General features: G+C 38.7%; 2 protein-coding genes across 3 annotated transcripts in view; both read right to left on the reverse strand.

The window, feature by feature from the left end:
• The window catches only part of LOC139144580 (ERO1-like protein beta), a 306,244-nt gene that overhangs the window by 259,601 nt on the left and 31,048 nt on the right, over window positions 1-15,595 (reverse strand). For both annotated transcript variants that reach the window (XM_070715304.1, XM_070715305.1), the window contains exon 3: window positions 1,649-1,732. The gene's annotated coding sequence lies outside the window, so the exon portion shown is untranslated. The remainder of the gene's footprint in view (window positions 1-1,648; window positions 1,733-15,595) is intronic.
• On the reverse strand, window positions 9,186-12,085 carry LOC139144578 (zinc finger protein 862-like). The gene is made up of 2 exons (XM_070715301.1): window positions 11,420-12,085; window positions 9,186-11,051 (listed from the first exon to the last, which is right to left on the reverse strand). Exons 1-2 carry the CDS (start codon window positions 11,558-11,560, stop codon window positions 9,327-9,329), a joined length of 1,866 nt encoding a protein of 621 aa, XP_070571402.1. The 5' UTR covers window positions 11,561-12,085; the 3' UTR covers window positions 9,186-9,326.

The following is a 15,595-nucleotide window of genomic DNA, read 5'->3' on the forward strand; positions in this document are numbered from 1 at the left end:
CTCTGTACATGAAAAAATCGTAATAAAATGGCCGCCTGGCGGCCATATTGGATCGTATCACAAAACAAATTGACATGCATATCTATGACATTGGTCAATGTCCTTGTAAAAAATCTGAATAAAATCGGTCAAAACATGCCTGAGTAATGGCTCTGTACATGAAAAAATCGTAATAAAATGGTCGCCTGGCGGCCATATTGGATCATATCACAAAACAAATTGATGTGCATATCTATGACATTGGTCAATGTCCTTGTACCAACTCTGAATGAAATCGGTCGAAACATGCCTGAGTAATGGCTCTGTACATGAAAAAATCGTAATAAAATGGCCGCCTGGCGGCCATATTGGATCGTATCACAAAACAAATTGACGTGCATCTGTATGACATTGGTCAATGTCCTTGTACCAACTTTGAATAAAATCGGTTGGAACATGCCTGAGTTATGGCTCTGTACATGAAAAAATCGTAATAAAATGGCCGCCTGGCGGCCATATTGGATCGTATCACAAAACAAATCGACGTGCATCTGTATGCCATATGAAGTAATCCTTGTATCAAGTTTGAATGAAATCGCTCCAGGCATCTCAGAGATATTTGCGTGAACGGACGGACGGACGCACGCACGCACGCACGGACGCACGCACGGACATGACCAAACCTATAAGTCCCCCCGGACGGTGTCCGTGGGGACTAATAACCACTGAACAACCATAAAAGTCATATTCTATGGGTACTACAAATGCCTTGCTTTTTGGGCAGCAAGTAATGACGAACAGAAGGGGTCATTCTCTGAGAAAACTTAGCATGCAAATTTCTTTTGTCACTTCCATTGCAAAAAAATGAATATCCTTTTGTTTCATAAAACAGGTGCAACTAGTCTCCATACTTTACATCACATTATTCTGTATGGCAGAGGACACAATCTGTGGCAAATTTTACAGAAATGCTATCTCCTCTTTCAATTATGCATAACTTTCCAAATTATTTAAAATGAGAATTAAGAAGAATGGTGTGCATAAAAGTATGTTTTCAACATTTTGATAAATAGTCTGTGGCTTTGTCTACACATGGGAGACATGGTAGACCACTCAGGAATCTCCGAGGATAAAAATCATAATGAATTATGGGAAATCAACAGTACTGTGAGGTGCTGCAGTTTTGGAGTTTTTGATGTGGACAGACATACCAGTACATCCCCTCATACATACATACATAGATGCCATTGATCTACAACATAAGCTCTCTTTGGTATATAGCAAAATGTGAGCTAAAAATTGCCTTTAAAATAAAAATTTGCATATTTCTGCACAATTGAAACAAATCTGAAATAAGTTCATCCCTAGTGACCTATATCCTAAATATCAAAGCTGTCTGACCAGCAGTTTTGAAAGAGATTTTTAAAGATTTTTGACCAAAAATGACAAACATTGCCTTAAAATACAAATTTTCTCCGACAGAAAAGATAGAAATATCAGGGCAGTTGATTCAGTGTGATCAAAAGTGAAAACAGATAGCAAATTCTGTATCACACTTGCGTCAACTCAGTGCTTAAGTAAATGTCTATAAACTTCAATTTTACTAGACCATTGTCTGTGACACCAAACTATTTTCAGCTGACCGGTAGATCATAACCAAGATACTCACTGCAGTACACGGACGAACAGAACAGTCTTTCAGAGCACATCTGCTATCATCTGGCCAAAAGGGACAGTCACGGTGTAAATTGACCTGAATAAGAGGAATTAAAATAGAGTAATTATTCTATAATAATATTGTTGAATACCAGCTAAATAAAATCTGAACTGCACAGACAAAAAGAGACACAACAACAAGTTCACATTATGATGTCAGTTCATTAATTTAGAATTATCATATCAATGGAGAACGCAACAATGCCGTATAATTAGGGTAATTATCATTGACATAGCACAGCTGACAGAGAAACAATAACAATCTCATCAGGCATATGTTATATCATGAACAGTATATGGTACATGTTCTCTCTTAACAAGTCATCATTGATGACACAGTCCCTACTTGTTAATGGATACATTGATTGCAAGTCTGTGGAGATAGAACAGAATCATGTTCATAAATTGGGTCTGTGATTAAGAATGAGTTCCATGGTGGTGAAAACGTAAAAAACAATGTGGGTTGCCACCCTAATTAAAAAATAGCATCAAGGACACTGAACCTCCTAAAGTTTGAGGCCAGTTGAAGTAGTTGGTTGTTGGTAAGCAGTAAAAGACTTAGAGGCATGGGGTTGGGATATGGGATACACAAGATTTGTATAAGATACATTTAAATACATTTAATTTGTATATACGCCATGATTCGGCTCATTAATATACCGGTAAGTCGCATACATTAATACCAATCTGCCCTGTTCGAGTACATGGCGTCACAGTCCCTCCAAACACTGGTTGGCAACATCTGGGTCCGGTCCCTATTGTTATAATGCGCCCTGATAAAATGTCTGTGTGTGTCATTGTAGGGCTTCATGTTAGTTTGAATAGAATATCTGTCATAAGCTTTACTATCAGGCGACTAGTAAAGTGAGTAAGCGCCATTTACTGCATTGGAATGCAGGTGAGTCACTGTAATTGCCATTTTGTTGTAAGGGATTCAAAACAACAAAACCGAATGACCGATATCTCCAAAAACTTAATGGATTATTTATTGTTTGAAAAGGTTGACACAGGCTCCACATATTAGAGAAAATATCAGTGGTTCTGGGTAGCAAATACACTGCTTCTTGTGCACTGATTTCAACATTGTTCAGAAATCAGTGTTCATTCTAGGATGTAACAAGTCATCGTTGATGACACAGTCCCCGCTTGTCCATTTTGTTATAATCTTTGGTGTCTAGGTAGCTGTGGTCTAGGTAGCTGTGGAATGACATTGATGCAACGGGTGCATCAGGCCTGTGACTTGCATAATAAAGTAATCTGAGGAACGTTCAATAAAATTGACCTATCTCTGCCGGTAATGACCACTGAAGGAACTTTTGATTACATCACACATAACAATGCCCTCACTGCCTCTAGTGTCATGATGGCACATACTATACAAATGGTTTGGTGGAATTTTAGAAATGGTATGGGATCGGGTATGTTGTTGTAATCAGCCATTTCGGATCATATAATGAAACAAATTAATGCGCACAAGAATGCAGCCATATCATGTTTAAACAAAATCAGTTCATGGAAGGACAGTAACCTATGTTTATGTTTCAAAGACATAAAAAAATAACACCAAAATTGAAATCAAATGGCTGTCTATTGACCATATGGATCATAGCGCAAAATTAGTAGACATGCATATGTATGCCATGGTACTTTATCTTTGTACCAAGTCTCAACAACATTGGATAAGGAATATTTGCATATGATTAAGCCTTAAAGACATGAAGAAATCCAAAAATAACCATCTGGCAGCAATATTGGGAAAAAATGACAATCTGGCAACCATATTGGAACATGTCATGAAGTACATTGACATGTACCGGTATATGTATGCCATAGTGCATGATCTTTGTGCCAAGTTTGGACAAAATCGGTGTAATCACCTTTGAATTAGGCATAAAAGACATGCAAAATTCCAACAAAATGGCAGTTCTGCAGCCATATTGGCTCCTATCGCAAGGTTAATTGATACATGCATACATGCATATGTATGCCATAGTGCTTTGCCTTTGTGCCATGTTTGAACAAAATCGGTTCCAGGATGTTTGAGTTATGGTTCGAAGACATGTAAAATCGCAAACAAAATGGCCGGCTCACGCCAATATTGGATCATATGGCAATATAATTCAACATGCAAATGTAGGCCATGGTGTTATGCCTTTGTGCCAAGTTTGAACAGAATCGGTTCAAGGATGTTTGAGTTATGGTTCAAAGACACAAAAAGTCGCAAACAAAATGGCCGACACACGCCCATATTGGATCGTATCGCAATATAATTCGACATGCATATATAGGCCATAGTGTTATGCCTTTGCAGGTATAGAAATACTTTTTTATTTCTTGTGGCAAAAGTTTGCCACCAGATATGAAATCTGGTGGCAATAATGAAAATCTGATGGCAGTTTGACACATCATGTGATCAGTATAATACAACATTATGTCATTGCCACATACTCATTCTAATTTATAAATTCTTGAAAATATGGTGAGTACACGCATAGACCCTCGAGAAAAACGGGACAGGCAACTGCGATAGAGAACAAAGGGTCTATGGGATTAGCAGCGTGCGATCTATCTTGGAATAATTAAGAGGTGTTAATGGGTCGGGGACGGAATGAAGCTGGACCCGATCGACTGCACAACGTCTGGTTCATAGACATGTGCATGCGGGTATACGGTAATAATGTTTTTGGATTACCGGTACAAGTTATTCCGGATTACCCGCAAGTCCATTTTTAGAAAGAAAAGTGTTACAACTATTTTGAGAAGAATTCATGCAAATTGTTTTAAAGTACTTTTTACATATTGGTAGCGAGATTCGATGCAACTAGAAGTCTACAGGGAGTTAGTATGTTGCTGTAAAGTGATAAAGTTTCGAATAGAAATCCGAAACACATACCGCTGCAGTTCCAGACTTGACAGCAGTTGACATCACAGAGTTGTTTACATTCCGCAATCGTCCGTGTATCTCCGAATTTTCCCTCGTTTTTGCAGTTTTTTTTAACCCTCGGAATATTTTCTGTGCGAGGAGTGCTCCATGATTCGGTAAAGTATGTATGTTAACTACTGAAATGTTGTTGTTTGAAAACTGTGAACGGCCAAATTTACGAGGACAGCGTTCAGCTTTGTGTAAATGCATCTCTACCTTACCGCTTCTGACTTCACCAACCGTTGGAGAGTCCCGATTTTTCGCAAAGTTTCTCCTGACAACGAAAGTCAGTGTTACAAATACATTTTCTAGTACTTTGCGGATGTACACATGTGTAGCTTATCCGAACTTTGGTGTTTATTTAGGCTCAAACAGTACCAAAATGTTTGAGGTCGTGTATTTGAGCTCCGATGGAGTAGTCATTTTTTATGTTCCTGATTTTCGTCAAATGTTGCGTGACAGATGAAATAAAGGTCAGATTTTCGTTTCGCAGGACTGGGGAAGTGTAAAGCTGTCTAACTTGTAAATGTTTGTTGTTATCGGAGATTTTTATGGTAGGGAATGTAAACTTATATTGTCGATACCTAGCAAGAGTTTTCTGCAGCGTCTATGGCTAAATGTACACTGTTTTTATCGTCTGTTTTTCCCGTTGGCTTCGGCTAGAATCCAAAATGTGATCTTCATCGTTACCAGAACATTCACCATGACTAGTATCAAAAAACCCTCAAATTCTCCGTGTCATTACTCGGAACGTGCCATGCAAGAGCAAAGTGTACATATTCAGAACGTCAGTTTGATCGTTAATGAGATTCAGTGTTAAGTACGAAGTATTGTTGTCGGGGACCGCTTGGTAAATAAACTTTAATATATTCCAAGATAGATCCCACAAAGATACCTCGGCAGTTGCCTGTCCCGTTTTTCTCGAGGGTCTATGGTACACGTCACAAAAGTCAACCCATACTGCAGGCCTCAAAAATTTTTTCAAACTTACCAACCGTGGGACACGTGAATTTCATTTTTACTTGCCGAAGAGGAAAAATTACTTGCCCTAAATTTCTAATAACTGTATTAGTAATTTATACCAGAGAGCAAGAGTTTTGCCATATGAAGTGAATTCAAAGTGGGAAAAAACAGATTCAAACATGAACAACATCTTGTTAAAATGAAGGACTATTACCAAATTTGAAATGTCGCAGAAAAAATGTGAGAATACTTTAGTCTTTTCTGTAGATTTGGCCATCTAGAAAACATCTTTGAATTTCGAATTTTTCCACAACCTAATCCCAATCAAAATCTTTGCAGATTGTGTGATTTACAATGTGCATGGCTGGCTGCCGCTCTTTATTATCAAGCTGAGATCACAAACAACTGCTCTGCTTGTGTTTATCTGCCAATGCATACGCACATGTACATCTGCAACCCTTTTACCTGTTTACATGTTTGCTCACTGAACACAGCAGTCTTTCAAAGTTTTATTTTGATAAATGTATTCGTGAAGAAAGCAGATTCAAGTACCGTTTTCGTTACTCTTCAGTGCAGATTTGTTTTCTGTTAGTGAGAGCCCATCCCTAACAACCAAGGTCACGTAATTTGAAACTGTGTGCATCTCACGCACTACGTAGCTGCAATATGTGGCCTCCTTGGTCGACTGAGCCCGTTTCGACTACGATGTAAACTTGTACTTTTTCAACTGGGTGTTGATTTACGTTGAACAGTAAGCATTGCCAAGATCCATGGCTTCAAGTAAGTTTACATCCATTTACAAAGCACATGGTGCAATTACACTATCACGTGAAGCCGATCGACTGTCATACGACTCATAAACTTGCACAAAGAGAATGGCAACCACTGTCAAGCGCATACCACTTTACGGCACACATACAAAACAGTGAGTTCACTCCGTGTCGTTGGAGAGAACATGTCGCAAAACTCTATTTTTACGACTTTTTGTGTTTTACAACAGCAAGAACGATTATTCTGCGATGTCGGGCGGATTTTCAAGGGTTTTCAGAAAGCTCTTCTGAGAATTGAAGGACTTATTGTAGATGTGTACAGACCTAATGAAATACGTTTTCAAGCTAGAATTGTCCAGAGCTATAATTCATGGAGGTAGTCTCTGCTACCTCCATGGTTAATTCAACTGCTGGTGCACATGCCCATCGGACAGGAAGATATTGATTTCACTTGCCCGACCGCAAAATTCACTAGCCACGGGCGTCGGGGGATATGAATTTTTGAGCCCTGCACTGGCTAATGAATTGCAAGTATTTATTATTATTTAAATCACGCAGGCTGCAGTTTGGCTTTGTTTTCAAAATGTCACAACATGCTTTTATCTTATGCCCTATGACTGCATATGCGGCTATCACAATGGGCAACAACATGTCAAGTGTACAAAAGCTGCTGTCATCGATATGGAGAGTAGCCAATTACAAGTTTGGATTCACGCTATGTTTTCATTCATGCCAAAATGTTGCAATTAGTTTGGGGTTTTTTTTGCTAACGAGTTTTTCTGCCCTCAGACAACGCGTGTTCCTTCAGTGTCAAGCCGTAGAATCGATGACATGATGACCCAAAATTTAGTGGCAGAAAAATACAACCAGAAAAAAATTCTGGTGGCAGATTGACAGTTTTTGGTGGCAAATGCCACCATTGCCACCGATTATTTTGAACACTGCCTTTGTGCCAAGTTTGAACAGAATCAGTTCAAGGATGTTTGAGTTATGGTTCAAAGACATGAAAAATCACAAAAATATGGCCACCTTGCGGCCATATTAGATCGTATCGCAAAATAAATTGATGTGCATCTGTAGGTCATAGTGCTTTGCCTTTGTGCCAAGTTTGAACAGAATCGGTTCAAGGATGTTTGAGTTATGGTTCAAAGACATGAAAAATCACAAAAATATGGCCACCCTGCGGCCATATTGGATTGTATCGCAAAATAAATCGATGTGCATCTGTAGGTCATAGTGCTATGCCTTTGTGCCAAGTTTGAACAGAATGGTTACAAGGATGATTGAGTTATGGTTCAAAGACACGAAAAATCGCAAACAAAAAGGCCGCCTAACGCCCTTATTGGATCGTATCGCAATATAATTCGACATGCGTATATAGGCCATAGCAGTGTTTCCTCTGGCTAATTTTTTCTGTTAGCCATACTGGCTAATTAGGCTCAAAACTGATTAGCCACCATTTTGTAACCAAAATTTTTCAGTATGAGCATGACCCACAGAGTTTTTTTCAAGGGGGAAAAATCATATAGCTGCTAATTTGCATAACAATACATTCAATTGTTATGGTCATGAGTTTATATTGTTAACCAAAAAATTAATAGTGAAAGCTTTCAATTTTTAATGCTCTGGGGAGAACACTGTGACCTGGTGGTATGTTTCAAAGAAAACAAGTCATCGTTGATGACACAGTCCCCACTTGTTGATGGGTACTTTGATTACAGGTCCTCAGAGAGAAAAGAGTCCTCTTCATTAGGTCTGTGATAAAAACACTTTTGAATAAATTCTCTTTATACATGTCTGAGTTGCAGTTCAGGACATGAAAAAATCGTAATAAAATGGCCACATGGTGGCCATATTGGATCGTATCACAAAACAAATCAATGTGCATATGTATGACATAGGTCAATGTCCTTGTTGTACCAACTTTGATTAAAATCAGTTGAGATATGCCTGAGTTATGGCTTTGTACATGAAAAAATCATAACAAAATGGCCGCACAGATGCCATATTGGATCGTGTCACAAAACAAATTAAGAAGCATATGTATGACATTGGTCAATCTCCTTGTACCAACTTTAAATAAATTCGCTTGATACTTGTCTGAGTTATGGTTCTGGACATGAAAAAACGTAATAAAATGGCCACACGGCGGCCATATTGGATCGTATCACAAAACAAATCAATGTGCATGTGTATGACATAGGTCGATGTCCTTGTACCAAGTTTGAATAAAATCGGTTGAGATATGCCTGAGTTATGGCTCTGTACATGAAAAAATCGTAACAAAATGGCCGCACGGCGGCCATATGTGATCGTATCACAAAACAAATTGATGTGCATAGCTATGACATTGGTCAATGTCCTTGTACCAACTTTGAATAAAATCTGTTGAAACATGTCTGAGTAATGACTCTGTACATGAAAAAAATCGTAATAAAATGGCCGCCTGGCGGCCATATTGGATCGTATCACAAAACAAATTGACATGCATATGTATGACATTAGTCAATGTCCTTGTACCAACTTTGAATAAAATCTGTTGAAACATGCCTGAGTAATGGCTCTGTACATGAAAAAAATCGTAATAAAATGGCCGTCTGGCAGCCATATTGGATCGTATCACATAACAAATCGACGTGCATCTGTATGACATATGAAGTAATCCTTGTACCAAGTTTGAATGAAATCGCTCAAGGCATCTCTGAGATATCTGCGTGAATGGACGGACGCACGGACGGACGCATGCACTGACGCACGCACGCACATGACCAAACCTATAAGTCCCCCCCGGACGGTGTCCGTGGGGACTAACAACATGCACATGTACACACACATATTTTTAACACAGTCATGTGAACAACTTTTTATTTCTTTCATCAAGATACTGTATCAACACATTGTTGAACACTGTCCCCACACTGACAGATCAAGATACTTTCTTGGACAGATCTAGAGCCAGTGATTCACTTTCACAATTATCCATCATCTCTCTCTAAACCCTGTACAACAGAATTCAGCTTTTCCACAAGTTCTTCTCTGAAAGGTATCTCATTACTTGATGATTCATGTTCATTTAGTTTACAAAGTACACCAGAACCAAATATTCTTGTGTCTTTCATATTTGACCAAACAGTGAAAGCTCTGTTTTGAAAGTCAAATTGCTCTATATCAGGGCCTTCAATTGCAATTCTCATTAATCTTTCAACATTTTCAGTGCTCAATCTATTGCGAACAGCTGTTTTGATCAAATTGAATTGACTCACACCTCTCTCACAGTCTACAGTTGCAACTGGAATCAAAAGAGCTATCTGAGTTAATTTACACAATTCTGGGTATTCCTCTTGTCTTCTGCTTAACAGAATTTCCCATGTTTGTTGCATTGTTTTATTCTCGTAATTTGACAATTCATATTTACACATAGACCATTCTATTTCCACACAACTTGGTGAAACAAAAGCTTCATGATTTTCTCCAGCTGCATCACATCTATCCTTGCCAAAGTGATCAAGCAAAACAGCCAAACTATCATTTCCATATGTGTGAAACTCTGGGCTATTTTCTGTTGGCAAATTCTGTGGATCAAGAATTGAAAATGCTGACAGGAGAGCCTTGTCTGGAAATCTATCACTGATATTCTTTGTAATATTATCAATAAACTCTCTTTTTGCCTCATCAAACATCTGTTTCCCTGCAACACAATTTTCTATTTCACAAGTTTTGTACTTGCATGTAGATCTGCTATTACCATCATCATTTATTTGTTTACAGAACTCTAAATAGAGTGGGCCTCGTGCAGTTTTTAGCTGCTGCAATGCTGCTACAGTAGCATCTAACATGGGTTTGACATTAGAGAGATCAATGTTTTGTTTCTGGAAACTCAGAGATAATCTGTTTACCAAAGCAATTGCATCACACATAAACATGGTTGTGGCAAGGAATTCATATGTTTTAACCTTTTTGACTAGCCCTTGTGCCTTGTAGTTTGATGTCTGTTCAGCATCAGATTCAAGGCAAACAAGTAAACTTTCAAAGGACTGGGCTAGTGCCTGAAGGGATGCACCAAATGAAAGCCATCTTGTGTGAAATATTGGTTTAAATGCCAAACTGCTTTCCTCCAAGACTGACTGAATTTTTGACAAGGTTCGGAGGTGTTTGGGGGAATTATGGAAGTAATAAAATATGGAGTTGACAATTTCCTGATATTTGACCAAGTATTTTGTTTTATCTGCTGCCTGTGAACTACAGAGACTTAATCTATGAGCAATGCAATGGATATTTATTAGAAATGGTTGGACGTCTCGAAGTTGTTTGGCAACACCAGATCTGGTGCCAATCATAACGGAAGCACTGTCAGTAGATAAGGCTATCAAGTTCCTTGTTGGCAGGTTCTTTTGAGCAAGTGTCTCTTTAATAATGTTACATAAGTTCTCAGCAGTAGCATGTTCTGTAAGTAGCCTTATGCTGAAGAAGTGGTTCTCCGGCCGTCCAGCTTTCATGAACTGTATGTACATAATCAGGTACTGTAGACAGACTACATCTGTGCCTTCATCACACATGAGGGAATACAACTTTAAACCAGGCATATCCAGCATCTCTGTCTCAATGACATCTGATATGGCCTGTTGGAAATCGCGTATGGAATCGCTATGACTGTAAGTTGAACGATCATCCAAACCTAGAACATCAAGTTCTTTGATGCCCTGTTCGAAGTGAAAAGAATTATTGAGGGTCAAATCAAAGACACATCTTTCACTATTTACACATGATTTATCAGAATTGTTTGACAATTTAACAACAATCAACAAGACACATGAATTTCGCTGTTGCTATTCTTATTCACACAAAAACATGGCCAAAAATTTAAAAATAAGCTCTTCATACTGTAGACGACAGTTCAGTACTACCTCCAAGTCTCACAGAACAGTGATAGTTCAGTATCTGCATAAACTTTTTTGTCAATAGAAATACAGTTTTGCACTCTGTTTTTATAAAGTTTATACATCACATTGCATTACACAAGTGCTGTGATCGTGCAAATGATGAGGGGAAATTAAAAAGAAATACTTACATGCATCTCTCGGCATAGTCGATTCAAACTTTGAAGCTTTCCATTTGCAATATGCTCCTTGCTGAGCCAATAAACGTTGTACATCGCATGGAGAATGGCATCTTTTGCCTTATTGTAGGAAGAGGCCGTTGCTTTTTTCATGTCATGAGCTGCTTTGGGGGCTTAACTCGCCAATCTGTGCCCTGCAGTGCGTTCATGTTTGGTGAAGTTGTCTTTTTTAACAACTTCATATGACCGACCAGATGTCAAAATATTGTTCTGCCCTGCTGCTTGGCACACTTTACAGAAAACCATTTGTTTGTCTTTCTCAAAAATCAACCAAGGGAATTCGACAAACCATTCCTCCTGTAATTTCCATTTCTTCTCAACAGCAGTGCCCTTTGTCACGATTTTCTGGCCTTTCTTGCTGCTTTCACTTGGAGTTGTACAGGCAGAGGAGCTCGCCTGTGACTGAGAGTTTACCGGTCGCGATTCAGGGTCTCTGGCTATCTGGTTGCATAGCCCTGTTGAACTTTGATCAGTGTCAGCTGGTTTTTGTCCCGTGGTGGCCTTTGAATACACTCCGCAGTCAAATAGGCTTTTCTGTCCGTAAGAGGTCATTATGCAAGCGACCCGTCAATGCACCATGCATGCCATTCAAATCAATCATGGCGGGTCATTAAAAACGTTTTAGCAACGTTCAACTTACCCCCTAGACTATTGTTTAAAAGTCAACAGAGTGTGCGCAATACCACCCATTTTAAACCCCTTAGGCCAAGTGGGAAAACAGTGGCAGTGACTCAACACTTCCGCATTAGGAATTTGGATTCGCCAGGTTGGCGAACTGGCCTTCAAAAAAATTTGCCAAATGGACATTCCATTCGCCAATTGCCTAATTGGCGAACGGCAGCGGAAACACTGCATAGTATTATGCCTTTGTGCTAAGTTTGAACAGAATCGGTTCAAGGATGTTTGAGTTATGGTTCAAAGACATGAAACATAAGGCCAAAGTCCCTGAAGCTACTATAGACATGGATACAAAATTAAGTATTTCCTGACTGTATGAAATTATCTCACTAAGGTCATCCTAAGGACATGTAAACCAAATATTAAAGCTGTCTGACCAGCGGTTTTGAAAAAACAAGCAACTCAACAGTTGACAGAGCTCTGCTGTGTTATGTAGAGAATAACCTTTTGTGACACATGTATTGATGAAAAAGGTGGATATCTTTGCTAGCTCATTTCAGGATGGCCTGACCAAAAACGGAAAAAATTCCGTAAAAATACAGATTTGCATATTTCATCAGACTATATTAATCTATAATAGCAAATAAACGAGTTAATTACATTCTAATTAAAGTAAACAAAACTTGCTCAAATCAAGATTTACGTCATAAAAAAACAGCATATCTGTCAGGTTATAAAGAATCTTGAGCTGGTTATCTTTTAATTATATATCAGTATTTTCATCCTATTAACCAAGCATGTTTTAATTTTCAAATTAACATTGTAAGTAAGTTCTGTTGAATCAGTTGAGACTGTACGTACTCAGAGAAAGCACACTGAAGAGACAAATGTTTGAAACTTAAGAAGTTCAAGGTCATCAAAAGCATTACAAGGAATCATGTTACACTTTCATTGCACTGTTTACACAGATTGCATAATTGCTATGAATAGCACATGAGGAATCTTACAGCCCAGCTTTACCATAAAAACCCTATCACTTTGACCACTCTTTTAATTGACCACTCTATTTTTTGCCTCAAAAAGTAATCTTATTTTATCCTTACCAAGTCAACCATAAATGGAAATTAGAACTTTTTCTATCTCTATTTATTTGACCACCCTATCATGACAAACTATTATGAGCAATTTCTTTTAGATAACATAAATGGTGGTTCAGAATATATCAAAGTTGGGATTCAGGAAAGTTGCCTTTACATGTTTTAATCCTCAATTCACTATGAACTGTCAAAAAAAGTTGAACTTTCTGATAATGCCACACTAAAATTATTTTGGCTTTGATGATTTCCTAATTAAGTCAATTATTTAAAATCATATTAATTATTTTTTTCTGGGTGAATTGATAGGGTTTATACAGTACAAGAATTACATACAATGTAAGTAAAACTTTGACCAAAAATGACAAAAAAATTCCTTAAAAATACACATTTGCATATTTCATCACAATTTGAACAAATCTAAGTTGGGTTATCCCTAGGGACCTGTATACCAGATAACAAAGCTGTCTGACCAGCGGTTATGAAGAAGAAGATTTTTTACCAAAAACACCTTTTTTGGCATTAATTTGCCTATTTTCAACAATATCAAAAAATTAAAAAAAAAAAGTTTCTCAAAATCATATTTTTCATCTACACAACAAATATCAAATCAGTAAGTACTGCGGTTCTCAAGATATTTGAGTGGACGGACGCCTCACAAACGGACATACATACATACATACATACATACAGACTGACGACAGACGCCGGACGGATACCCATCCCAATAGCTTCTATAGACTACAGTCTATAGTAGCTAAAAATCACAAAAATATGGCCACCTTGCGGCCATATTGGATAGTATCGCAAAATAAATTGATGTGCATATGTAGGCCATAGTGTTTTGCCCTTGTGCCAAGTTTGAACAGAATCGGTTCAAGGATGTTTGAGTTATGGTTCATAGACATGAAAAATTGCAAAAATATGGCCACCTTGCGGCCATATTGAATCGTATCGTAAAATAAATCGATGTGCATCTGTAGGTCATAGTGCTATGCCTTTGTGCCAAGTTTGAACAAAATTGGTTCAGCAGTGTCTGAGAAATGGCTGCGGATGGACGGACGCCGCACACATGTGACATGGAAGGACGCACTGATGGACGGGACCCAATCTATAAGTCCCCGCCGGACTTCGTCCACAGGAACTTAAAACAAGGGGCCACTGTTGACTCCAACACCTGTCCCAAGGGGGCCATTTTAGAAAATCGGGGACCATCATCATCACACATGTAAAAACCTTGAATTTTCTGCAGGAAATACTGTAGTCTATCAAGTCAAGAAAAGGAGAATACAGAGATCGGGCCCTTGTAACCAACCAAGCCTACTGCAAAGTTGTCCCCTGTACCATGGAGGTAGCAGCTACCCGTACTTACGCTACAGGCCCAACAATGGCAACAGCAAATTAACCGTTTAGTTTGATTCAATTGTTTGCGTGACTAATGTGATGAATTATTGATATGTCGGACTTAAACAACTGTACAAATTGCCAAGGACTGTGATTTTGACTATAGAAACGATCATAATCAAAGCTTAGCACACCCGTAGGATTTCTCCGAGAGTGGCCCTCTATTTGCATGCATTGACAATTCTCATACACTGATGCAGTATGAGAGTGTAACCCGTACGACCTAAATAAAGTGATCGATACATCAACTGTTTAACATAACTTGTATGTATTAGCAAATTTACGATCATTGGTTCTGACCAAAGGGTTTTACACAGCGGTGTTGTTCTATGCATAGACCTGGCTACTCTGGAAAACAAGAAATGTCCAACCTAAAACATATTTGATGTGTTGTTGCTCTTCAAAACGATCATTTGGCTGGCCAAGCACGGATGCTTTCCTTACAGTGTTCAACGTTTTGTTTGCATGGACGGTAGACGTTGCAAACGCTTCAATTTAAGGGACTGTCCGATCATTCTGGGTTCATCAACTTTACCGGCGTTAAAAATCCAAGTGGCGACTAGCTTTACAACATTACGCAGTGGCCAGTACCGTTGTTTACATTCATCGGCCATGCCACTTGCGTGCGGCCTCCAATACACCCTTGCCCCTACATCGGTCCTTTCTACCCAGCTTCCTATGCACCACCATATATGCTGTAGTGGGTATTTAATTGCAAAGGTCAATGGGTAACTGAATTTTTTACATGACACACAATGACTGAGGTAATGACCTTCGGGGAGCTACGCAAATGTATGAACTACATGAACTCTGCGTGATCGACCCATTCAGAGACATAATGTTGCACCCTTAGTGGCGCATCAAACGTAGAAATGAGGGCCATTCCAGATTTCATTGCGCGAATTGCGCAATGGCGCATCCTAGAATTAACTCTGAGAAATTTATTACCAATGTGTCTAATCTGTGCTTTCAATTCCATATTTCCCCTTCTGGCTTCCTTGCATGCTTGGTC

The sequence above is a fragment of the Ptychodera flava genome, chromosome 11, assembly GCF_041260155.1.
Source record: "Ptychodera flava strain L36383 chromosome 11, AS_Pfla_20210202, whole genome shotgun sequence".
Lineage (NCBI taxonomy): Eukaryota > Metazoa > Hemichordata > Enteropneusta > Ptychoderidae > Ptychodera > Ptychodera flava.

What these genes read in the sequence shown, in the direction of transcription:
- LOC139144578 (XM_070715301.1), bottom strand. Translation starts at nt 11,560, where the DNA reads ATGAAAAAAGCAACGGCCTCTTCCTACAATAAGGCAAAAGATGCCATT. An exon ending in GACTATGCCGAGAGATGCAT is followed by an intron (nt 11,052 to 11,419) that starts GTAAGTATTTCT and finishes CACTTCGAACAG; the next exon opens with GGCATCAAAGAACTTGATGT.